The sequence below is a fragment of the Saccopteryx bilineata genome, chromosome 5 (assembly GCF_036850765.1).
Source record: "Saccopteryx bilineata isolate mSacBil1 chromosome 5, mSacBil1_pri_phased_curated, whole genome shotgun sequence".
NCBI lineage: Eukaryota > Metazoa > Chordata > Mammalia > Chiroptera > Emballonuridae > Saccopteryx > Saccopteryx bilineata.
In genome coordinates, this window is record NC_089494.1 from 18,732,821 (window position 1) to 18,758,716 (window position 25,896).

A 25,896-nucleotide genomic window follows, 5' to 3' on the forward strand; every position below is an offset into this window, starting at 1 on the left:
TCTCTGCCCTCCCTCCACGTCCCTGCAAGGACCCCCATTGCCCTCGGCGTCAAACTCCTGACTCCTGCACCTGCTGTCCCTGCACATGACCCCTGTGTTCCTCTCCAGTCTCATTTCAGGCCGTGCCCCTTGAACCCTCAACGTTAGCCACAGAGAACCACTTGCACTTCCCCCAGGAACTGTTCTGGTTCCTCCTCAGGGCCTGGCACGAGTTATTCTCTCCCTGGCACACTCTTTCCACCCTCTGGGCCTGGCCAAGTCTCTCCTTTCTTTTCAAAGTCAGCCCAGTGGTCACTTCCATGGGAGGCCGCCCCTTGTTCTCTGTACCCCTGGGCTTCCTTTGTCATGTCTTCAGTTACAGGGTTTTGTAATCATCTGTTTGGTTGTTTCCTACTCCCCACTGTGAGGTTTGTGAAAGCAGGTATCATATATATATATAAACTCTTTGTTTCCCCAAACCAATCAGTGTTTGCCATATCCCAGGTATATAATACAATTTTCTTGAGCACTGAATGAATTGGCGAAGTGGGGAAACTGATATATATTAGGATATCTTAGTGATGTCCAATTTAAGAAATAATTGTCACCCAAATTTCCCAGGACACCCCCAGCCTGTGAGCACAACGAACTCACATCAATAGCAGTAACCCGAACTGCACTGGTTCAGACCTGTGTGCCTACAGGCCTTCGTCCCGCTGGAAAATGCTCCCCAACAATTTGGAGGAGTCTGTTGGGGGCATCTCCCACGGGTTTCTCTGGGTGCTGCTGTGCTACATACGTGCCCTGGAGTCACTGCTGAAGGTCTGGCACCCTTGTAGCGTTGTACTCGGGGGCAGTTTTCTGCTGGAGTGTCCCCAAGGTCTAACGAGCTTTTCCAGTGTCTTTGTGGAGCTCTTGGGCTCTCCGCTGGACTTGGTGGGGACTCTTCGGGCAGTAGTGTTAAGCTAGAGGCTGGTCCCAGCATTGCCCTGCCATCCCTCCCAAGCAGGGGGAGAGGGTCAAGCGTCCCCATTCTTGGCCCCTGATTTCCTTCTGATAAGCTCTCGCCCAGGACCATCCTCGCTTCCTTTTAGAAAGTAGGCTTCTGCTAGGTCCCCTCTCCCCTCTCAGTTCATCAGGCAGGTCTGAGCTCCCTGCTGGAGTTCCTGCTAGAATCTGATGTCTCCAGCTATAGTAAGAACCCTGCCCTAATGAAGGTCTCTGAACAAGTCTAAACGCAGGAAGGCACTCAGCTCTGTCACCCCCCACCCCATTCCCTCCATTCCTTGCCTCCATCTTGTTGCTGACTCTGTTAAGGAGAAGTTCTCACCAGCTCTCCAGGGCAGAAACTGCTGTTGCAAAACTCTTGCTCCACGAGATGGTAATGGGATGCAACTCTAGGTGGCTCTGACCCCAGGAGGTAGTCTGCAGGCTCTGGTCAGAGCCACAGAGTTGCCCAACTGCTGCAGAGACTGTGCCAGTGGTGTGGGCAAGGGCACGAGGACAGCATGTATTCCTACTTAGGGCCACAGTCTCTCCTGGAGCCCACGAAGGGCAGCTAATTACCTTGTTGTAGAGTGGGGCCCACAACTCTTCAGAAGCAGTATTCTCAGAACAGTGGTGGGATTCAGATAATTTAACAACTGACTCCCTGCCCTAATGACCATTTTAAACATTAAAAAATGATATACCAAAAGGTAGTTTACCGTTTCATGCATTTAATATTTAAATAAGAACAATAAAAGAGGTACATAAAACTAGATTATGTTATAAGAAAGAGTTTTAAAATATTAATGAAAAAATATTAAATAATACCTGGCAAAAACAATAAAACTGTTATTTAAGATATTTCCATATTGCTTCTTGATTGGCGTCCTCACTTGCACTTTTTTTTTTCCTATGGACAGAATGAACATTATTTTTTTTAACCTATGGACGGAATGAACATTGCTAGGGGCACTTAGAATACGCTGTTGCGCAGATGAACATCAAAAAAGAGTAAGGTGCCCTGGCCGGTTGGCTCAGTGGTAGAGCGTCGGCCTGGTGTGCGGAAGTCCTGGGTTCGATTCCCGGCCAGGGCACACAGGAGAAGTGCCCATCTGCTTCTCCACCCCTCCCCCTCTCCTTCCTCTCTGTCACTCTCTTCCCCTCCCGCAGCGAGGCTCCATTGGAGCAAAGATGGCCCGGGCGCTGGGGATGGCTCCTTGGCCTCTGCCCCAGGCACTAGAGTGGCTCTGGTCACAACAGAGCGACACCCTGGAGGGGCAGAGCATTGCCCCCTGGTGGGCAGAGCGTCGCCCCTGGTGGGCGTGCTGGGTGGATCCCGGTCGGGCGCATGTGGGAGTCTGTCTGACTGTCTCTCCCCGTTTCCAGCTTCAGAAAAATACAAAAAAAAAAAAAAAAGAAAAAAAGAAAAAAAAAAGAATAAGGAGCCTGACCAGGTGGTGGCGCAGTGGATAGAGCATCGGACTGGGATGCGGAAGACCCAGGTTCGAGACCCCGAGGTCACCAGCTTGAGTGCAGGCTCATCTGGTTTGAGCAAAGCTCACCAGCTTGGACCCAAGGTCGCTGGCTTGAGCAAGGGGTTATTCGGTCTGCTGAAGGCCCGTGGTCAAGGCACGTGAGAAAGTAATCAATGAATAACTAAGGTGTCGCAAGGAAAAACTAATTATTGATGTTTCTCATCTCTCTCCGTTCCTGTCTGTCCCTATCTATCCCTCTCTCTGACTCTCTCTCTGTCTCTGTGAAAGGAAAAAAAAAGAGTAAGGAATGTAAATTTTTTATTTCCACATTGGGTGGCTGCCCAGGCACCCACCTTCGAAAGAACCCTGATTACAAGTGCCATTTTAAAAACTGGTTTGCCAAACTCAACAAAAAATTAGGTATCGGTTCTGCTGAACCGGTGCAAACTGGCTGAATCCTACCATTGTCTCAAAACCACCACAACTGGGTGCCCAGTGAATGCCACAATTTGCATAAATCTTCTTGGGCAGTCAGGGGATATAATCTTGTACCCTGGAGCTACACAAATCCTCATCAACTGTCTGTACGAAAAGTCTCGCTGAGTTAGCACTGCACAGGGGATCAACTAGACTCAGTCCCTGCCTCCAGACACTCACAATCTGGGACTGTTCAATTCACCAAAGTGATGGGAAAGGAAGGACTGAGAGGCCCAAGTTCCATGCCTGTGCCTCCTGTCTTGCCCACCACACTAGATGCCTGGGGAGCAACGGGGACCCCCACATGCTTCTGGTGGGAGGGTGAAACGTACAGTCTCTTTAGGATCTAACACAGCAACTTTCCTTTCTCTCTTTCTTTCTTTCTTTCTTTCTTTCTTTCTTTCTTTCTTTCTTTCTTTTTCTTTCATCTTGTTTAGCTTCATAGCAGGATAGATTTTAAGAAAGTTAATTTTTCAGGCAGTTTAACTCCAGTTCTTAAACATATATCTTCTATATGACCCAACCATTTCATTCTTAGGTATTAACCCATGAGAAATACAGGCATATACTACATAAAGTTGTGTACCCAGTTGATTATAAAAGACTGATTTGTAATAACTTCAAATTAGAACCAACCCAGACCTGGCTGGGTAGCTCCATTGGTTGGAGCACTGTCCCAATACACCGAGGTTGTGGGTTCCATCCCCAGTCAGGACACATACAGGAATCAACCAATGAATGCATAAATAAGTGGAACAACAAATTGATATTTATTTCACTGTCTCTCTCTCTCTCAAATCAATAATAATTAAAAAAAGATACATCTCAAATGTCTGTCAACAGGTGAATGTGTGAACAAATGGTGGTATATCCATGCAGGGGAATACTACTCAACAGTGAAAAGGAACTGTGGGCATGTGCAACAACACGGATGAATCCAAAAATAATCCCAATAATAAGATGGCATGCTTTCATTTATATAAAATTCTAGAAAGTGCAAACTGGTCTCTGGTGACAGAAAACAGGTAAGTTGCCTGGGGACGGGGAGAATGGAGGGGCAGGGAGAAATTACAAAGGGCACAGGGAAGCTTTGGAGCTGATGGATGTGTTCATTATTCTGAATACGATGATGATTTCATGGGTGTAAATGAAAGTCAAAATTCATCAAGTTGTACAATTTATGTGAAGTGTATTTTATGTTAATAGCACTTTGGAAAAGCCATTATAAACAAAACAGAACAATAACAGACTCCAAAGCAGACTCCAGACAGGAAACTCCTGAAGACCCTGAGACAGCGCAGTGTTGTGGAGGGCGGTCTGGGTGAGGAGGGAGTGTGGAGGAGAAAGTCTGGGCCATTGGATCTTTCTCTCGGTCAGGGACTTTCTGAACCCAAAGAGACTTTAGAGAGGATGGTGCCCAACTTCCTCATGTTACAGAAAGAGCCCGGATAGCTGAGAGTTTTGCCAGAGTCACCCAGCTCATCAGTGGTCGATAAGGACTCGCACCAGTCTTCTGACCGCCAGCCTGGTTCCTTCCACTCTCCACCCCACAGTCTGGCCACTGAAGTGCTGTCTGCCTTGAGTCGCCAAGTTCTAGGAGCTGTTCGTCAGATCAGAGGTCCCGGAAGGTTGGCGGGGAGGGTGGGCAGGTGCGGCCAGTCCTCCCTGTGTCTTGGTCAGATGACCTGGGGCTCTCCTTTCTGGGCACAGGGTGGGCAGCGGCGCTCTTGCTTCTTGTAATCCACAGAGCAGGCATGGCAAACCAGGTGGCCACACAGCCTGGGAACAAAGGTGGAGAGAGTGAGGAGCACATGGGTGTGCACAGGGGAGGGAGTCGTGGGTTTGCGCATCTTTGAGTCCACCAGTCTGCTTGTCGTCTCCTAGCAGACCAGCCCTGGATCTGTCCTAGGAGGCCTCCCCTTTCCTACAAGGTGTCCCCGGGCCCCACTCCTCTAGAGTCCTCTAGTTCCAACTGGCAGGTTCTCCTGATGGCCCACTTCCCTCTCTCCTGCTGCTTGTCCTGTCACCATGTTCCGGGGCGGGGGAGGGGAGCAGCTTCCTCTGTACAGGAAACCTCTTCCCAGACAAGAAGCCTACTAATCAGCCTATTCTTGGAAGGGTTACACTGTCCCATCTTCCAGACGCCATTCCTGTCTGACTTTTCTCCACTGTTGTTGTTCCTATCTCTGTTAAGTGCTGGGCCAGCTTAAGTAGCCTTTCATAAATGCCCAGTTCCAGTGTCCCTCTGTTTCCTGGAGTGGGCAGGGGGCCGTGGGCTGTCCTAGAGGAAGAATTCTATGTTCTGCCCATTACCTGCATGGGTACCGCCGAGACAACCGGCCAAACAGCTTGCTACAGCCGACACAGCATCCAGGGGCCACGGAAGACAGGTGCTGAACCTTCTGCCACAGGCTATCCTTCTCTCTGATGGGCAGATGGAGGGGCGGGGGGCAGGGGGAGGAAACAGACAGGTAGGAAGATACAGAGTTGGAAATGACACAGATGGAGAGGCAGAGATGGACAGAGAGAGGAGCACAAAGACAAAGAATAAGAGAGAGAGTGACAGGGGAGTCACACAGAGATGTACTCACAGAGACAACAAGAGACAGAAAAACAGTGAGGCAGAAAGACAGAGACAGAGAAATGGGGAGAGTGACAAAGAGGGACAGAGAGAGACAGCCACTCAGAGAGAAAGGAAGTCGGGAGTTGGAGAGGGAGACAGAGACACACAGAGAAGTAGACAGATAAATGCAGTGGGAGAGACACACAGGGAGGAAGATGCAGAGACAGACAGGGACAGAGATACAGACAGAGGGGAAGACAAATATAGAGGAAGATAGAGAGACAGAGAAAGAGACATAGCAATGGTGAAAGAGAGAGAGAAAAATGCAGAGACAGAGAGAGAGATCAGCGAGATTCCAGTCTTTCCAGGAAGACCAGATGGATGGTGACAGGTCCTTCTTGCCCAACATAACCTTAACCCACTATTTAAGAACCTGTTCATAGCCTGTCTCCTCTAAGGAGTGCTCCCTGATGGCAGTGGCCCCTGGGGCTGTCTTGCTCCAGTCCTATAGCATAGAGTGCCTATTTTCTTTTATTTGACACTTAGTACAAACTGTTTTGGAGTCATGTATGTTTAGGCTCCTCCAAAACTATCTTCACTGGTTTTTTTATAGTGGGTGTGTTAGGAAGGTGGGTTGTTTTAAAATTTTATCAAAATGATAGATCGCCATGCAATGTGGGGAGGGTGTTAAATAGAGTGGGACACTTGAAACCACGTCAACACAATACATTAAAAAAAAAAAAGACACATACCCATGATGTTAAATTGAATAGCACAGAAGGACTTATATCAAAAGGCAATAGACACCATTTTATTCTCAGTGGCAAACCACTTCTTATATCTTTTAGCTGTTTCTCCTGAAAGTACTTCCATGTTTAAGTAACATGCCCGTGTTCTTCCTCCTTGATTTATCAAGAGAGAACATCTATAGAGCTCCTTACTTTGATGTCAGAGGATTTAGCTCATTTATGATCATTTCCACTCAGTCCTCTTCCTTCCTCTCAATGTAGTTATATCTTTATTTTTGGTTCCTCTATTAGTTACTACTGGACTTTTACAGAATATTCTTACACATTTATTTCTCACTCATTCCATTAACTACAGGAAGTGCCTTTTGACTGCCATTCTGTAATGCAATGATGCCAGCATCACTTCTTTTCTCCCATCTCCTAACCTGTCATTTATTCCTGCCGTGTTCAATAGGGAAGCCACCAGCCACCTGTGGCTATGTCAATTTACATGTAACTTAATTAAAGTTAACTAAAATGAAAACTTCAGTTCCTCAGTCACACCAGTCACATTTGAAGTACTCAGTCACTCTAGGTGACTAGTAGCTACCATGTTGGACAGGACAACTATAAAACATGTCCATCTTCACAGAGAGTTCTATTGGATTCTGTTCTACACCTAATATTGTTCGGGTGGTAACATTTATGTTTGCTGCATAATTACAATTGTTTTCTGTGCTTTGCCTTTAGATTGATTCTAACATTGAAAAAAAGATCAGTGACTAGTATTTACATTAGTCCACAATTGCTTCATGCAGAGCTATGTTCTATAACATTTCCCTTGGAAATTTCTTGTTTTTCTAGGACTTTCTAATTGCCTTTTTTTTTACAGCATTTTTAAAAATTAAATTTATTGGTTAATAAAATTATATAGATTGCAGGTGTACTATTCTATGCTCCACTATCTGTCTATTGCATTGTGTGTTTAACTGCCTTTCTTTGTTCCTTGCTTGACTTGCCTTTAACATAGCCAGAGGCGGATTAAGGTCAGTTGAGGCTCTGGGCACAGAAGAAAATATTGGGCCCCTTGTCATTAGAAAAAAGTGTAAAGTTGGGGTTTTGCGGGGCCCTCCAGAAGTCAGGGCCCAGGGTGTATGCCTGGTGTGCTCGCTGTTAGATTCACCTCTGAACATAGCCTAATTGTTTCCGCCCACCCTAATTCTTCATCATATCAGATATTTTTTTGATTCTCTTTCTCCCTAGAGGCTTTCTCCTGGGCCCTCAATCCTTCTGCTACTGCCTGGACTGACTGCTTCCTGGCCTTGCTGCCCATATGTCATCTTGGGAACTCCCTTTTGCTCTCTCTTGGGCCAGATCTACTGTCTCCTGAATTCCACATCTTCTTTCTTGACTTACTTCCTTGTTCTTCTGGGATACATCCTTAATTAGCTTCTTAAGAAAGGTGGTGTGGGAGGTAAATTTTCTGTGATCTATCTATCTGAAAAATGTCTTTTCCTTTATCACCTTCCCCACTTGCTTCATTGTTTGGCTGGACAGAGAATTTTCGGCAAAACTCAGTTTTTCTCAGAACTTGACAGTATTATACCATTGATTCTTAACATTTGTTGTGTTCTACATTTTTAATGTGACTTGTCTTTTATATTTATTTATTTATTTATTTATTTTGTATTTTTCTGAAGCTGGAAACGGGGAGGCAGTCAGACAGACTCCTGCATGAGCCCGACCGGGATCCACCCGGCATGCCCACCAGGGGGCGATGCTCTGCCCATCTGGAGGGTCACCCTATTGCGAGCAGAGCCAGTCTAGTGCCTGAGGCAGAGGCCATGGAGCCAGCCCCAGCACCCGGGCCATCTTTGCTCCAATGGAGCTTTGGCTGTGGGAGAGGAAGAGAGAGACAGAGAGGAAGGAGAGGGGGAGGGGTGGAGAAGCAGATGGGCACTTCTCCTGTGTGCCCTGGCTGGGAATCGAATCCGGGACTTCCTCACGCCAGGCTGATGCTCTACCACTGAGCCAACCGGCCAGGGCCTAATGTGACCTGTCTTTTAAGATAGTCTTCTTATTTTTCTTTTACTGAAATTTCACAATGATGGATCTAGATGTGGGCCCTCCCCCACCTTTCATTTACTGTGCTGGTCACCTAGTGAAATCTTTACATTGAAGATCTGTGTCCATTAGAGCTGGGAAAGGCTCTCATATTTTTATCTGATCATCTCCATATATTCTCTCTCTCTTTTTGAAATTTCTGTCGGTGGGAGAAGATATTGGAACTCCTGGATTGGTTCATTATGCCTCTAATTATTTCTCTCTTGCGTTCCATCTCTCTGTGCTTTTTATTTCTGCTTTCTGAGAGACTACCTCATCTTCTCTTCCAATCCTAGTGAATTTAGAAAGTTTTTGGTGATATATTAATTTCCAAGAACATTTCTCATCTTTTTTTTTTTGTATTTTTCTGAAGCTGGAAACGGGGAGAGACAGTCAGACAGACTCCCGTATGCGCCCGACTGGGATCCACCCGGCACACCCACCAGGGGCGATGCTCTGCCCACCAGGGGGCGATGCTCTGCCCCTCCGGGGCGTCGCTCTGCTGCGACCAGAGCCACTCTAGCACCTGGGGCAGAGGCCAAGGAGCCATCCCCAGCGCCCGGGCCATCTTTGCTCCAATGGAGCCTTGGCTGCAGGAGGGGAAGAGAGAGACAGAGAGGAAGGAGGGGGGGGTGTGGAGAAGCAAATGGGCGCTTCTCCTATGTGCCCTGGCCGGGAATCGAACCCGGGTCCCCCGCACGCCAGGCCGACGCTCTACCGCTGAGCCAACCGGCCAAGGCCATTTCTCATCTTTTAGTGGTCACTTTTCATAGCGTCTTGTTTCATGGAAGATGGATCTTTCTTCTTTTTTTTCTTTAGAAAAAATTTTTTTAAGAGGACATTTTTTTAAATTTAGTTTTTATTTATTATTTATTCATTTTAGAGAGGAGAGAGAGAGAGAGAGAGAGAGAGAGAGAGAGAGAGAGAGAGAGAGAAAGGAGGGAGGGAGGAGCAGGAAGCATCAACTCCCATATGTGCCTTGACCAGACAAGTGCAGGGTTTTGAACAGGTGACCTCAGCGTTCCAGGTCGACACTTTATCCACTGCACCACCCCAGGTCAGGCCAAGATGGATCTTTCTTTACTTTTGTCTCTCCCCTTTATGAGCTAGACTGTCCTCAAAGGCCTACGAAAACTTGGGAACCACTTCATGTTTAAGAGGTGGCATTATAGCTGCTGGAGCTCTAAGTAGTGGACAGGGGTGGTTGACTCATGGCTTTCCTTTAGGATTGGGCTGGGAACTATCTGCCACACCAAAATCTAATGCCAGAACACACTGCTCTTTTACTCGGGGCATCCCACTTTCTTCAGGTAAGGACCTTTAAACTACTTGCTTAGGAGATAAGCCCCTCAACCGTTGCATGTTCTGCAGTTGGGGAGGCAGTCAGAAAGCAGGGGTTGTACCCTGCTCTTTCTACTGACTTTATCAGTTAATTTTCATTTCTGTCCGTCATCTCACTCCTGCCATGTGTTCCTGGTGTCTCTGGGCCCTGAAGTTCCAATTTGAGCTAAATCCGTTATCTACTTCTCCATTCACTTTCTGGATTCTGGAAATTAGCCGAAATCTCTCCTCTGTGGCTAGTTCCTCCACATTTCTCTCTATTGTAAGTTTTATTTGTTTGTAATCATTTTAGTGAGATCTAAGAATGGAGACTAAATTATGTGTGGTCAGTCTAGCATCTTGATGCAGAAGTCAACCTCCATGTTTCTTTGTTTTTTCTTTTCACTTTTTGTTTAGGAACATATCTTCCAAAATGCTTTTGCTGGGACAATATATTATGTAGTTTGGGATAAATTTATTTATTTATTTATTCTTTTTTGGGGGGGGGTGAGGATGAACTTCTTTAGCACTAGGAAGAATATTTGTTCTCTCCTCATGAATGGGTATGTTTCTTTTGAACAGACAGTAAACTTTAGGCAACTTTCTGTGTTACCCTTTTTGCTAAGAACTAAGTTTTAACCCTAACCTCAATCCTAACATTTTGGGAGCATACGTTTTTTTGTCTACTATAAAAATCTTCTATTTTCCCCTTAACCATATATTTGTATGTATCTTTTATTAGCTACCTTAAATTCTTCTATGAGATATATAGCTAATATATTATATATATATATATATCTCAACATATATATTATATCTCCCTTCCTCCTAGTTGACAGTTCACTCCTTAAGTGTTCTGTTTGTTCTTTTCAGGTTGATCTGTCCTTTTTCTCATCTTTACTATCACTTGGATTTTGTGCAAGAAGATTCAGTCTCACATGATCCCACAGCAACTTCACATTCTAATGGACCCGAGTGCAGTGGTCTCGTATGTCCTGAGCTGTCTAAAGAATAATAACACGTCTGTGACTTATCTCCCCACTGGACTGAAGAGCAGAAACCAGGTTTTGCACATCTCCATCCCTCAGTGAGCTTAGTGGTTTGGACTTAATTCTGGTGAGCTCGGCCTCTGGAACCCAGGACCACTGACCCAGGATGGGCCCACAGGCTCAATGATCTGAAGAAGTCCAGAAGGCAGGCAAGTGTAGGACATGTGATTAGTCAACCAGCCCCTTCTGCCAATTCCCTCTCAGCTCATGGGCTCCTTTCCCTTCTCCTGACTTTAGTAGGTGTGTGTGTATGTGGGGTGGGCTGGGGTGGGGGCGTGCCTTAGACTCAGAGGATGCTATGCAATCTATATGCTGTGCGTCCTAGTTGGCTGAGCTAGCCTCTTGCACAGTCGGTTTGTAAAGTGGGATAACTGGCAGGGTGGCTGAAAAAGGGAAATGAGTTAGTATGCACAAAATGTCCAGGACCCCGCTTGAGAGTCGTATGGAGCAGAAGTTTCGTTCCCAGCCCCTACCTCCCACCCCGCTCCCCCTCCGCACCCCTGCCCCTGTCCCCCGCTTACTGAATCAGCTCCAGCACTCGTCGCTTCATGGTGCGGACCAGGTCCCGCTGCCCTCCGAGCTCCTCCGCATACGCCGCGTCCCTCCTCTCAGCCTCCTGTCGCTCCTGCTCCAGCGCTGCCTGCAGCCGGGCCCTCTCCTCCTGACACCTGGCACAAGAGGCAGGCTCGGTTCCGAGGGGGAAAGCTCAGCGAGGATGGGGCCGGGCTGGGCCTCTGCCTGGCAGGGAGCCCCTGGGGGGCTGGTGGTGCCTGCAGTTGAAGTGATACACACAGCACACACTATACATACATACACATATACACACATTCCACACTATATATTCACATGCCACACTACACATACACCATACACTATACATATATATACATATCCCACTGTATACATATACACACCCCACACATACATACATACACTCTCCCCACATTATACAAATGCACCACACTACACACACACCACATATACATACATACATGCCACACTATACATACACACACATCACATTATGCACACACACACACATACACCAAATACACTTATAATATAGCACACACACCAGACACTCATTCATAGCACAGCACACACACTACATGGCACACTCACAATACCACATACACCACACTTAGCGAATACATTCAGATCATACCACATACCCACAGACACACTGCACACATAACACATACCACACATATCACATACCACACATGCACAGCACATACCACACTCTACATACCACACAACACATATACCACATACCACACATAAATAATACACACACCACATATACTCACACAAACACAAAACACTGCACGCACTCAACACAACACACGCCACACCCCAGAAACACCGCATCACACACCAGACTGAGCACCGTGAGGACTGACACATATAGGCTGACTCCGTACCAGCTGTGCAGAGAAATGAAAACAGAACCTAGTCTTGTGTGGTCCTGTAGAGGAGACAAGCTACATTTCCATTTATTTTTTAAAAATACATTTTTACTTTAAAATGTAAGCTTCTTGAAGGGCATGTTCATAATCACGGCGTCTATCTGGGGGGGGCGGGTGTCTGAAAACAATTGTGGTCTTTGAGGGGCAGGTAAGTGATGGAAGATATGGGATAATTTTTTGGCTTTAAAATATTTTGAAAAATTGTGCTACATTGTCTTTTCAATTAAAAAAAAGTAATATGGCTTTCTTAAGTTTCTGTTTTGGCTTTGGGCTTGGAAACTCCTCAGCTCTATTCTTGTTTCTCTTTTTGTCTTTAGTGGCTTCCTAGAAGATTCCAAGAAAGCTTCAGTACTGGAAATGAGAAGGTCCCAGCTTCTCACTCAGGCAGGAGGTGTCGCGATGGTGGCACATGGCCCCTGACCTCTCACGCAAGTGCATGTGCATGCGCACGACCCTGGACTCAAGTGTGTTTGGGGAGAAGAAGCTTGCGAGAGGCTTGACCATTATTGAAATATTAATGTTTAAATGCTGCCATGTAGCCTGCTGCAGGGAAGAGCACTGGGTGGGCCATGACATCAAACCACAAAGACAGCCACTGGAATTCCAAAAGAGCTGGTCCCCACGGCCATAAGACAAGAGTGTTTTTGTGTGTAACCATTGGCTCAGGGCCATGTTTTGACTTTTAATGACCCCCCAGTCTTCATACTGTTTCTTTCTTAGCTGCTGGTTTTATTTTCCTGAGATAGCTTACTTGCCCAGTGACCCCAGGGCTTCTGTGTGGCCCGTGCCGGTCTTAATGGGACCATTGTGGTTAGTGTGTATCTTTGTGGTGGAAGGGAATAATTATTAAGCCCCTACAATGTGCCAGCCATAGAGTGGTTCCTATGGGTGTTTGGGGCAGTGGTCAAAACAAGCGACAGACCAGGAAAATAATTAAGGTAAGTACACAACAGAGACAAATGAGGGGCTGAGACAGAGACCGGAGAGGGTGCCCAGGGAAGTCTTCTTAGACAAGGTGACATGGAGGCAGATGTAAAAGATGAGAAGTCAGCCAGGTCCGGCCAGAGAAGAACACATGCAAAGACCCCAAGTTGGAAAGAACTTGGCTTGTTTGAGGAACTGAAAGAAGGTTAGCGAAGCTGGAACACCATGCACAGCATGGGCAGGAGAGGCTGGGGATGAGAGAGAGGCAGGCAGGGCCTGGTCTGTCCCTCAGTGGCCCCAAGAAGAACGGACTTTAATCTCAGTGCAGTGGAAAGCCATTGAAGTCTTTTAAGCAGGGAGCGACAGGCATTCCTAGTTCAGTAGGGAACATGAAAGGAATTAAAATCTATTGGGCACCTACTATGAGCCAGGCACTGAGTTTAGTGCTTTAATAGCCTGTTTCATTTAACTTTTGCAAATTTATGGGACGGGTACTATGGTCATCTTTTCACAGAAAAGAAAATGGAACTTCAGAGAGGGAGTAACACTCGCCCGGGGTCACACAGCTTGGTAAGTGGAGGGAGCAGAGGTCCAGATGCTGGCTTATTTAGCTCTCATTTCTTGTGTCTCTCCACACTTGCATCCATGCTCGGCCCCAGTCGCCAGTGGCTTTGGCATCAGTGCCGAGTGGGCAGATGGTGGGAGCAAGGGAAAATCCTCATGAGCCCCTGGCATGCCTCGAAGGAGCTCAGTGCTGCTACCCAAGTGGAGGGTGGGGAGAAGTGATGTTTGCCTCATTCCCCCTCTGAGGACAGCTTCCATTTGTACCTGTCCTAATCACTTTGCACTGAGCTTCTACCCAGAGGACAGAGGAATTACCTCACGGAGAATAAGGTCTCACAGAGCATCTGAGCTGGAAGAAAGAACTTTAGAGATCCAAACATCACCCTTTGCAAATTGGGCCCCTGAAGAAAGAGTAGGGAATGCCAGTTTCCCAGGGACACTCGGATAGAAAGCCAGGATATGGGTGCCGACGGTCCCATATCTCAAGCCCAAGTATATTTCCTTCCTTTCTTTTTTAATTAAGTGAGAGGCAAGGAGGCCGAGACAGACTCCCGCATGCACCCTGACCAGGATCCATCTGGCAAGCCCTCTGCCAGGCGATGCTCTGCCTGTCTGAACTGCTGCTCCGTTGCTCGGAAACTGAGCTATTTTAGTGCCTGAGATGAGGCCGTGGAGCCACCTTCAGAGCCCAGGACCAACTTTACTTGAGCCATTCAAACCATGGCTGTGGGAGGGGAAGAGAGAGAGATATAGGAGAGAAGGCTGGAGAAGCAGATGGTCACTTCTTTTTTGTGCCCTGACCGGGAATCGAACACAGGACTTCCACACGCTGGGCTGATACTCTACTGCTGAGCCAACTGGCCCCAAGTGTATTTTCAAAGGAAGTGCAGGGGCCTGCTGCTGGGATGGTCGGCACTATCTCCCCTGTGTGTCTAGCCTGGGGCTCTACAGCCCTGCCTACATAAGTCTATTCTCTCAGTACAGCCATAGCCATCCTTTAAAAACCTAAGTCAGCAATAAATTAAAAATAGAAAAGTTTAAATTAAAAAATAAAAAACCTAAGTCAGGCCATGAGATCCCCTGCTAAAGACTCCACTCCAGCATCCTACATCACAGGGTCTTCCTCTGCTCTAGCCACACAGCCGGCTCGTCCCCAAGCACACTTCTCCTGGGCCTTCGCATTTGCTGGTCCCTGGCCTGGTCCCCAGATATCTTCCTGGTCCCGTTTTCCCATGGTTGGGCTTTCTCCTTAAATATCACCTACTCTCAGAGGACTTTCCTGATCCTAAATCTAGAAGACTGTCCTGTCTCTCTCTCCGCGTTCTTGGGAGCGATTTTCCTCCCCAGCACCTATGACTACCTGACACTGTATTTCCACTTGTTGACTTATTGTCTGTCTGCCCAGGTTCGTGAGAGCAGACATTGCCTGTCTGTTCACTATTATTTCCCCACCCCCCACTCCTGATGCAACAGTGGCACAATAAATACTGTTGACTGACTAAATGGACCCCATGGCACTTCTATTCCCTGGTGTTGAAATACCTGTCACCAATGCCTGTGGCCCCTTTCCCAGGAGTGAGGTGTCTTCCCAGCCTCTGCAGCTTCTGTTACTCACCACCCACATTTCAATGACTCCTCAGGAGACCCTGAGCCCATGCGTCTCTCTTGCACTCCACACCCCATGGCTTTCCCAGAGGCTCCGCTCGGGTGTTTAACAGTGTATCAACCTCAACATGCTCCCAACTCAACTTCCCAGGGTTCCCGCAAACCCGCTCTGCCACAGCAGATGGTCAGTGTGACTCTCGCTTTCCTGGCCAGAAAGCTCGGAGTCATTCTTGACTTCTGTCTTCTTCTGAGACCTCACATCTAATCCCTCAGGAAGCCTGACCTCATAGTTGATCCAGAATCCAGCGGCTTCTCCACACCTGCATTGCCACCAGCGCAGTACCTGTATGAGGCATGGCGCCCTCCCCTGCACGGGAAGGGAAGGTGTACCTTCCTCATTGGTCTCCCTGCCTCCACCCCTGCTTCCCTGCAGACTAGCTTCACAGAGCCCTTGGAAACATAGGTCAGTCGAGAACAGGTACATCTACAGAGACAGAAGGCGGAGTCATGGTTGCTTAGGGCTTGAAGGTCAAGACAAAATGGGCAGTGACTACTAACAGGTACAGGGTTTCTTTGGGGTGATGAAATGTTCTAAAATTGATTGTGGTGATCAACGCACAACTTTGTGACTGCACTGAAAACCATTGACTTGTTTAAAAAATCAAATGGCATAGTTTTGAACATTAAAACAAATAGTCACATCATGTCCCTTCCCAGCTCAGAACTCTCAATGGTTTGTTTCCCTCTGAGTTAAATAAAGCCAAGGTCTTTTTGAGCCTAGTTGGGTCTCCCTAACCTGGTCCCCATTACCTGCCTGACCTTTTCCTGCAGCCGTCCTTTCTTCATTTCACTAGGGTCATGATGGTCTCCCTGATGTTCTTAGAAACCGTCATGCTCATTCCTACCTCAGGGCCTTTGCTCTTGCTGTTCCCTCTGCTCGGAACATTCTTCTACCACATATCCAAGTGGCTCATGCCTCCCTTCCTTCAGATCTTTACCCAAACATCACTTTGGCAGGGACGCATTCCTTGGCCATGCTACCTTGTTTAATATCACCCCTCAAACTGCCTAGTCCCCTCCCCTGCTTTACTTTTCTTCCCCTTAGAACTTATCACAATCTGACATTCCATGTATGATTTTTTTTTTTTAAGCTGGAAATGGGGAGAGACAGTCAGACAGACTCCTGCATGCGCCCGACCGGGATCCACCCGGCACGCCCACCAGGGGCGATGCTCTGCCCACCAGGGGGCAATGCTCTGCCCCTCCGGGGCATCGCTCTGCCGCGACCAGAGCCACTCTAGCGCATGGGGCAGAGGCCAAGGAGCCATCCCCAGTGCCCGGGCCATCTTTGCTCCAATGGAGCCTTGGCTGTGGGAGGGGAAGAGAGAGACAGAGAGGAAGGAGGGGGGGGTGTGTGGAGAAGCAAATGGGCGCTTCTCCTATGTGCCCTGGCCGGGAATCGAACCTGGGTCCCCTGCACGCCAGGCCCACGCTCTACCGCTGAGCCAACTGGCCAGGGCCCATGTATGATATTTTACTTACTTATCATATTATTGTCTGCTCCCCCACTGGAATATAAGTTCCATAAAGGTGGGAAATGTGTCTGTTTCATCCACAAGAGGATTTCTGGCACATAGAACAGGCCTGGCAGTGGGCACTTTGAGAGTTTGTGACTGAATGATGGATGGGATGACAGGCGACAGGATGGCAATCCAGGAGACAGGGGCTCCCCAGCTACAGGGAGCAGCCTGGGGCTGAGTGGTCTCCCCGAAGCCTCCCAGCTGCTCCCTCCAGCCTATCTCGATCCCCAGAGAAAGCGCTTGAGTGGGCAAAGCCCCTGCATTCACTTAGGACCTGAATCATGGGGCTCTTTAGCACCAGGAGCAGCTGCTGAAATAGCAGGAGGGTGAACTATGTTGGATGGGTTGTGTAGCACCTTTGAGTCTTAGTTTCCTCATCTATAAAATGGGGGTTCCTAGGGAACCTACCTCACAAGGCTGTCATGAGGAAGCACCTAGGACAGTGCCAGAGAGTAGTAAATGATAGTTATGATTATGATTATCCAGAAGGCGAAGAGCGGTTGTGTAACTGAGAGCAGGGAAATGAGAGACAGTGGGACAGGAGTGTGGTGGAGAAGGGAAGCAGAGTGGATTGCAAAGAGAGAGAAACAGCCCAGAAGAGGGAGTGGGAAGGGGCCAAGATGAGGAGGGAAGGGAAGGGAGAGACAGGATGTGTGGACCTCTCCCGGGGGCTGCACATGGAGGCCAGTGAAGGAGGGCGGGCCAGGGGGTAAAGGATGGGAGCCCTTGAGAGCAGGAACAAGGCCCTGTGTGCCTCAGCATCCCAACTGAGCCTCCAACTGACCTGCATGGCGCTTGGTGCACAGAAGGTGCTCAGAAGATGCTTGCTGCCCTGGCTGGTTGGCTCAGTGGTAGAGCATTGGCTCAGCATGTGGAAGTCCTCGGTTCGATTCCCAGCAAGGGCACATAGGAGAAGCGCCCATCTGCTTCTCCACCCTTCCTCCTCTCCTTCCTCTCTGTCTCTCTCTTCCCCTCCCGTAGCCAAGGCTCCATTGGAGCAAAGTTGGTCCTGGCACTGAGGATGGCTCTGTGGCCTCTGCCTCAGGCGCTGGAATGGCTCTGATTGCAGCAGAGCAATGCCCCAGAGGGGCTGAGCATCACCCCCTGGTGGGCATGCCGGGTGGATCCTGGTTGGGCACATGCAGGAGTCTGTCTGACTAACTTTGGAAAAGTACAAAAAACAAACAAACAAACAAACAAACAAAACAAAGGAAGATGCTTGCTGACGGTGGATGCCGGCAGGAACCAGGGAATCCCTCCTGTCCCTCCAGCCTCCAGGACAGTGTGTGCTGGTGGTTACCAAGGTTACCTGCTGAATTGCTCCTGCAGTGCCTTCAGCTCTCTTTCCTGCTCCTTCAGCAGCTGCTCCTGGTGCTGGGTCTGCTCCTTGGTCTTTTGGAGCCCACACCTGAGGCTCTGGGGGAGGCGAAGGGAGGGGAGGAAGAAGGAAAAGAGAAGCTGAAGGAGAGCAGAGACCCCAGCCCAGAGAATGACTTGACAAATCCCCAAGAGACCTCGAGCCATGTGAGACCACCCTTGGGTGGGGGCAGGGCTGGGGACAGCACTGGGAGCTGTGGTGTCTGGCTCTGCCGGTGGGTGAGCCTGGAGCCACCAGTTTCCCGCACTGAAGGGTGGGAGTTTCAAAGCTCAAGGACCTGGAAGACTCCGGTTAGGGCGGAGGCTGAAGGAAGGCTTAGAAACAGCTTGGGTGGCCTCCAGGAGACATCGACAACAGCAGCTAGGTGCGATCTGGAACAGTAGCGTTTACAAATTGGCAGGAAACCTGCCAATAAGGAGAGCTATGAAACCCGAAAACAAGCAACTGCCCTGAAGAACTGTTGGAAAGGTACCTCCAATGCAACGCCCGCAGGGGCTAGGCAGGTGGTATTGATGAATAACGTGGGCTTGGCGTAAGGCAAGCGGGAGAGGTGAGGGCTATGGCGAACTGAAGAATGCATGGCTGTCAAAAGACATCCTCAAATAATAATAGTCCTCTGCGGGCCGGTAAATACTGGTCTGTGGGCTGGCCCGGCTCTCAGGCTCCCAGCGAAGACCTCCGACTGCGGGCCAGTCTGGGCGGGGAGAATGTGGGCCAGTCTGGGCGGGGAGAATGGCAGGAACAGAGCTCAGCTGCCCTCACCTTGACCACATCCTGCATGGCCACCTCTGCTTGCTCCTCCCTCCTGGTCACACTGGTCACTCCTGTCTGCTCTTGTGGCTTTTCTGTGGTGGAATCTTCCTTTGTTCCCAGGACCTGAAGGACACTGGGCTCCCCCAGAATGCAAGCCACCTTGCGCCGCTGCCTGTTCCTTGACATCGAGTCTTCATTTGTCCCCCTGGAGCCGGGGACCAGCAGCTTCTGGACAAGACCATGCTCTGCTTTGCTCTCGTGAGCGCCCCCTGCTGTTCTCTGACCCTCTGCACACAGCAGGATCCCTCTACCCTCAGCCTCCGTCCCTACCGCCTTGTTCAGAGCCTGCGTGGCCCCCTCCCTCTGCCCCTGGATGTGGGGTGTTGAGTTCTCCAGACAGATCCCCGTCCGTGGGGCTCCCGTCTCCTGGTCTTGCTGCAGCTCCTCTCCGAATGGCTCCCACATGCTGTGGGCATCCCTGAGGCTCCTGGGATCTTCCTTCTCCAAAAAGGGAGGAAGATGCCTGTGTTGCTCAGACAGGAGTTCAGCCAACTGGTCTTCCTCTGGTGCATCTCGCCGACCGCTGGCTAGGCTGGGGTGCGGCTTCTCTGGCTGGGCTCCTGTGGGGACTCTGTTGACAGCTGAGATCTGCAGAGAAGCCCCCCAAACCCATCACCATCCCTCTCAGCACCAATTCACCAAGCTAGTGCAGAGGAAAGGTCACGGCCCCCTTGCAACAGGCTTGCTCAATATGTGGATTCCCAGGCCTTCCACTGGAAACGCTGACTCAGCATATCTGAGGCATCTGACTGTCAACACCAGGTGATGTGACCCGAAGCTCCAGCTGTGACCCGGTCAGGAGGCTGCAGTGCTTCTCGGTGCCCTTTTCTCCCTCACCTCTAGCCCACGCCCTTCTCTCCCTTCTTTTCTATCTTCTATCTTCTGCATGGATCTATTTCCCCTAAGTTCTTCCCACCCCTCTCCTCCGATCCTCCCTCCTTGTATCTCCTGGCCTGCGAAACGAGAATAATAATTCCTGCCTTGTAGGGTTGTGATGAAAGCTTAGACAGACCGAGATCCAGCTAAGAGTCACCTCCGCCAAGAAGCCTTCTCGGGCCCCTCGTCCCCCTGGGCATGTCTGCATCACTGCACTTCACGTGCATTGCTGCAACGTGGCCCTTTAGGGACTGTCTCCCTGACCAGACCTGGAACTCCTTCAGGTCAGAGACCGAATCCTCATAGTATCTGTATCTGGCGCCCAGAGGCTGAGAGGGTGCAAAGAATGGTAACTGCAAACTACCACTTCCCAAGCACACGGCGGGAGCCCTGCTGTGCTACACGTGGTCTGTCTCAGTGCAGCCTCACAAATCGCTCTGCGAAGCATGACAAATAACTTTCCCGAGGACCACGGTTAGTAAGGGGAGGAGCTAGGATTTAAACCAAATGATCTGGCTCCTCAGTCGCTCCCTGAATGGAGTTGAGGCATTTGTAAATTGTCCCGAAGAGGCTGTTTCCCTGGTCTGTTTCCCTCTGGTGACCCTCTCCAGCCCCTCTCCTCCCCTGGGTCCTGCTGGCTCCTGCAGATGGTGCCAGTGGTCCCTTTCTCTCGCTAATATCCCCGCCACCTTATGAATATGAGCCTTTGCTTTTTGGGGGTCTTTAGTCCCCAGGTCCACACATGGCCTTTCTCTCTGTCTGTCCAGTTGGTGCAGAGCTCACTTGCTGTTCAACCTGGGGGGTCCCGGCAGAGATGGAGAAGAGGCAACTCAGAATGAAGGTCAGGCAGAAGCACCTCTTTTGGTGAATCTTTGGTTTTTCTGGGTCTTCTTCCCTGGGTTCGGCTGGAACTAGAGCAGCAGGACCTGAAAGGGACAGGAGCAGGGAGACCCTGGGTCTCTCTCCATAAGTGGTCCCGGTTCTTGGATGCTGTATATACCATCTTTCCGACCACCCATTCATTCCACCGCCCCATCCACTCTCCTGCCCTCCCACCCTCATGCCTGCAACTCCCTCTTCAGCCATCCGGCATCCCACCCTTCTTTCCACCCCCACAACCCGCCATACAGCCATGCCTTTAACACTGGCCCAGCCAGCCAGTAGCTCTGTAGAGTGTGCATTCTCTGCAGCACCTTGGGACAGTGAGGTTAAGCTGGGAAAACAGAAGGCTAAGGAGGTGGAGATTCAGGGGCTCAGGGAGCAGGAAGAGAGGGAGAAAGGGATGGCGCTGGAGGCTGAGGGCTCAGGGCCAGCGAGGGAGGGGTGGTAGCACTGGCGGCAGGTATGGAAAGAGGCTTCCTTCCACGCATGCCCACTCACTCTGAGAACATGGGCCAGGCCCCATCCAGGTCTGGCCGCTGCAGGTCCAAGTCGAAGGCCACTCTATTGAGAGCATAGAGAGAGTCCAGGACGTCCTCTTGCAGTTCAGGGCAGAGAAGAGGGCTCCGGGGGCCGTACCATTCCCTGTGTTCACGGTGATCGGCACCCTTGGCCTTTGGCCCTGGTGCTGTTGCCACCCCGAGCTCAGAGAATCCACCTCCGCTGCACACCTTAATGGGACGATGCTACGATTCTACAGGCAGGGTCGGGCCCTTGGGGAGCAGGAGGCCTAAGGATCGTGACGATACCAGGCTGGGTTCCAACCTCCCCTCTACTCTTTGTTCCTTGACTTTCCCCTCATCTCTGTTGTTTACTCTCTCCTTGATAGTAAACCATCCTTCTGGGGGTGAAGGGGGTCTTTCACGAAGGAGAGACAGTGGGCTCAGATGGTGTGAGTAGCAGCATGCCCCGGCGGCCCCACCTGGTGAGCCCCGGGTCCAGAAGGCACAGCTGCAGGCACTCGGCCAGCTGTCCGTGGGCAAGGCAGAAGCGGATGAAGGCACGGCCCTTTCCCAGGGGGGTCTTCAGCTGCAGAGTGCACGGGGGACAGAGTGCGGGTAGTGTGAGGGCAGGGGGGCTCGGCCAGCATGGAGAGGGTGTCACGGGCATTGAGGCTACGGGAGGAAAGGGGCTGGCTCGAGGGATGCTGAAGACGGTGCTAACAAGGGGTCAACGGTCCGTGCAGCTGGGGTGGGTGAGAAAAGAGCCTTGGGCGGGCTTGTGCTCTCTGGTTCCCAAATGACCCCTGTCAGAGTCCTGGTGGCAGGACCCCAGCATGCTGGAGCCGGCCTGCCTGCCACGTGGCCCTGAATACCTTGTCCTGTGAGTGAACAAAGCGCGCTGGCTCCGTGTTCCCCCGCTGCCGCCACAGGGCAGTGCAGAGAAAACCCCAGTAATCCTTCCGAGGCCTCAGGAAGCTCTTCTGCTGTTTCTGGTCAAACTGGGAGCAAGATGAGGGAAAGGAATCAGAGAAATGCTTTCTGCCAGTACCTGCCTCACATTGTAGCACGCTGAGCAGTTATGTGGGAGAGGTGGAAAGGGCTTGTGCAGACAGACCTGGATCCAGGCCTGGCTTGGCCTTTCCTTCTGGCTGTGTGACCAGGAGCAGGCTGCTTGCCCTCTCTGAGCCTTCAGTGTTCTCATTCATTCATTCATGCCAGAAATACTTATTGAGCACTTACTATGTGCCAACCCTATTCTAAGTCCAGAGGATACAGCAATGAACAAACTGGCCTCATGGGCTTACATCTTGGAAGGGGAGACAGACAACAAACAAATCGAATATGCAAAAATATATATGATGCTAGATAATGCTGAATACTAAGGAGAAAACAATAAAGCAGGGAAAGGAAATAGAAATTGTGTGGTATGTGCATGCATGTATGTATGTGTGGTGTGTGTAATATACGTGTATGATAAAATTCAGATTAGGGTGGCTAGGGAAAGCCTTACCAATGATGCACTATTCAAGTTGAAATCTGAAGGAAATGAGAAAGTGTCCCACCTAAATTTCTGGGGAAGAGCATTCCAAGAAGAAGGAACAGAAAGTGCAAATGTCCTGAGGTGGTTGCATTGCTGGTGCACTTTAGAAGATCAGGAGGCCAGTGTGACGGGAGGGCAACAGATGGAGGAAACTGGCAGGTGACTCATACATGCACACCCCACACCCATACCACATATACACAAACCTCACACACACACACCCATACCACTCCACACCACACACATACACACATATATGCACTCACACCACACACGTGTACACACACACAGAGAAGTAGGAAGGGTGTGTGTATGTGGGGGACGGGCAGGTCATGCATCACTTCAGGGGGCTAGAATGAGACTTGAATAAGGTGGCCCTGTGAAGGCTGTGCCTGGCACATAGTACGTGCTCTGTAACAGCTCCTGAGAGTGATGCCTGGGGCCCCGGCCAGAAGCAAGGAGGGCCAGCCCTGGGACATCTGTGCCTCTGAAACTTTAGTCTTCAGAGCCGGGGGGCTGCCCCCCGCCCCAGCCCTGCTTCATTCACCTCACCACCCAGGCTATGGTGACAGCCTCTGTGAGTGAGGTCAGATGTCAGGAAGGACTAGCTGGTTGAGAGGGAAGGGCGGTTCCTCACTCAGTATCTGGTAAGGCCCTCTGGGCCTGGAGAGAGGAGAGGGGCAGGGGGGCCCACCTGCAGCAGCCACTCCAGGCAGCCGCAGAGTCTATGGAGCTCAGCGCTGGCATCTGTCACCGGCCGCCCATCCCCATAGCCCTGGAGGATGGCAGAGACAGCAGCTGTGAGGACGATAGTGGACATCAGACATCAGGGACTGTGGTTCCTGAAGGTAGAGGCTCCCAAGACCCCTCACTTCTCTCCCAGTTCAGTTCCAGAAAACCTTCCAGGACACTCACCTTTCAGGTCCCTGGTGACCTTGAGGGCAGCCCCCTCTTCTGCCATGAGTATTTGAAAATGACGTGATTCCTTGTGGCTCTGGTGGTTCAGCCCAGGAAGGAGCCTCTGGGTTCAGCGGTCCAACCGTCTCCTTACACAAAGGAAGACCCGGAACCTAGAGAAGGAGCGGATGTCTGTAGGGCACAGGGAGCAAACCGGTGGGGTGACACCCAGCTCCTTCCTGTAGGCTGGCGTGGGAGGCTGATGGGCTGGCTCCAGTATGGAGCAGTTCCTGGGTGCCTGACGTCTTTGTCTCATTCCGCCCCCACAATAACCCTCGGAGGTTATCAACTCCATTCTGTACAAGGAGAAAAGGCAGCCCAGAGAGGCTAAGTCTTTTACCCAATGTCACAAAGCTCTAGGGTGTGAAACTAGAATCTGAACTTGGGCCTGTGTGCCCGCAGGGACCGTGCTCTCAGCCCAGACTCAATGTGAGTGACCTCATTAGTGCTCATGCCACGTGGGTTCTGGGCTGAGGAAACGTCACCCCTCTCCCCCACCGGGTGCCATGCCAGAGAGTCACCATCCTTGAGATACATTCTCATCCTTTCCTGAGACCCAGCTGAGCGGAAAATGTGCGTTCTCTGAAGAGAGGGAGGTGGAAGTAAGGTGGGCCCCTAGAGCTGGGAGTGGGGTGTGGGGAGCAGGACACCCGGTTTTAATCCTGCTGCCTTCTCCCAATTGAAGCTCAGCTTGTCCTGTCCCCACCCCCAGTGGGTACTGGGCCTCAGAGAGTATGAATATGGCGCCCCAGGGCCAGTGGGCTGATTCTGCGAGCCTGCAGAAAAGCCTGGGCGTGGGGTGGGAAACCCAGGTGTCCGGCCGCCCAGGTTGTGCCTGCGGGAGTTTGAGGGTTCAGTGAAGAAGCAGTGGGCACAGTGGAGGGGACAGGAGTAGAAAACGAGAGTAAAGAGGCAGGGTGGAGGGTGGTGTTCAGGGAACACAGCTTGGAGTCAGGGGACCTGGATTTCCATCCTGGCCCGAAAACTGGCCGTATGACCTTGGCCACATCACTCACCTTTCTTGGGCTTCAGTCTCCCCATATGTAGACCAAGGGTTTGAACTTGGGGCCTCTGAAGTCCCTTGCAGCCCAGGTTGATTATGAAATCCAGGAACACTTATATGCCTCTTGTCCCGTCCCTTATATCCACTGAGGTCCCTCAGCTCCCCGCTCCTGGCAGCGTTTCTCTTCTCCAGCCTCCCCCAGACCCTGGACTCACTCTACTCACCTGGGAAGGCCTAGCTGGCTGAGGCATGGGGAGCAGACACTGCAGACCGAGCTGCCGCTGTGACTACAGTCCCAGCACAGCCTTCTCAGAGTCCGCTGCCGGGGAGGTGACTCAGGCCCAGCCCAGCACCCTGCAGGGAAAACCCTGCTCAGAGGCGGAGAAGCGGAAGGTTGAGGGGTAGAAGTGGCAGAGCCAGCGTCAAGGGCACCAGGGTAGAAGGGCTGAGATGAGGATGACTAGTTGGCGGAAAACAGACTCACCCAGGGGCGGGGGAGCAGCAATTGCTGCTGTTCAAGTTTCCTTCCCTTTTCATCGCGGGCCACTTGCTCTTGTCTTTCTTCCTTCTCACCACCAGGTGGCACAAAGAGTCTGCGACGCTGGCCCACCTGATGCTCCGCCGGTTTTTACCCTCACTTGGTTGGAGTGGGATGCAGGTGGGGAGGAGAGGACAGGGTCCCGTCACGTGTCTCTCTCCTCCTCTTTACTTCGGTCTTTTGAGAGAGACCCCTGAGTTCTGGTCATCAGTGCCATCCTCCCAGTCCTGGTGCTCACCCTAAAAGGAGGGAAGTGACCACTGGTGAGATGCTGTATTCAGGAATGGGCTAGGTGCTTGCCCAGGTCGACTGAGGCCCTTGCACCCTGGATGCGCTCTGTCTTTTTGAAGCTGTGACTGGTCCTTGTCTTTCTGGCTGGGGTGCCCCAAAGGCTGGTACAGGGGGCGGAGAATAGGGAGCAGGCACTTGGGAGGACTCCTGTTTCACAACCCCAGAAAGCGCCCGGGAACCCCGGCAGGCGCCTGGCTCTGCTCGCCTGCGCCGCGCGCCACTCCCGGCCTGGCTCTCCCTCTCCCGGACGTGGTCTCCCCTGTGCAGAGGCGCTGTCCCCCCTCTCGGTCCCCCG

The 25,896-nt window shown here is 50.7% G+C and overlaps 1 protein-coding gene across 1 annotated transcript; it reads right to left on the bottom strand.

Moving 5' to 3' along the window:
• Window positions 1-4,172: 4,172 nt before the first annotated feature.
• On the bottom strand, window positions 4,173-25,330 carry RUFY4 (RUN and FYVE domain containing 4). Its single transcript, XM_066280828.1, has 12 exons — window positions 25,257-25,330; window positions 23,728-23,882; window positions 23,507-23,610; window positions 22,145-22,270; window positions 21,752-21,858; window positions 21,271-21,414; window positions 20,747-20,816; window positions 18,964-19,602; window positions 18,133-18,239; window positions 11,203-11,349; window positions 5,232-5,342; window positions 4,173-4,697 (listed from the first exon to the last, which is right to left on the bottom strand). Exons 2-12 carry the CDS (start codon window positions 23,771-23,773, stop codon window positions 4,595-4,597), a joined length of 1,704 nt encoding a protein of 567 aa, XP_066136925.1. The 5' UTR covers window positions 23,774-23,882; window positions 25,257-25,330; the 3' UTR covers window positions 4,173-4,594.
• Between the last annotated feature and the right edge of the window lie 566 nt (window positions 25,331-25,896).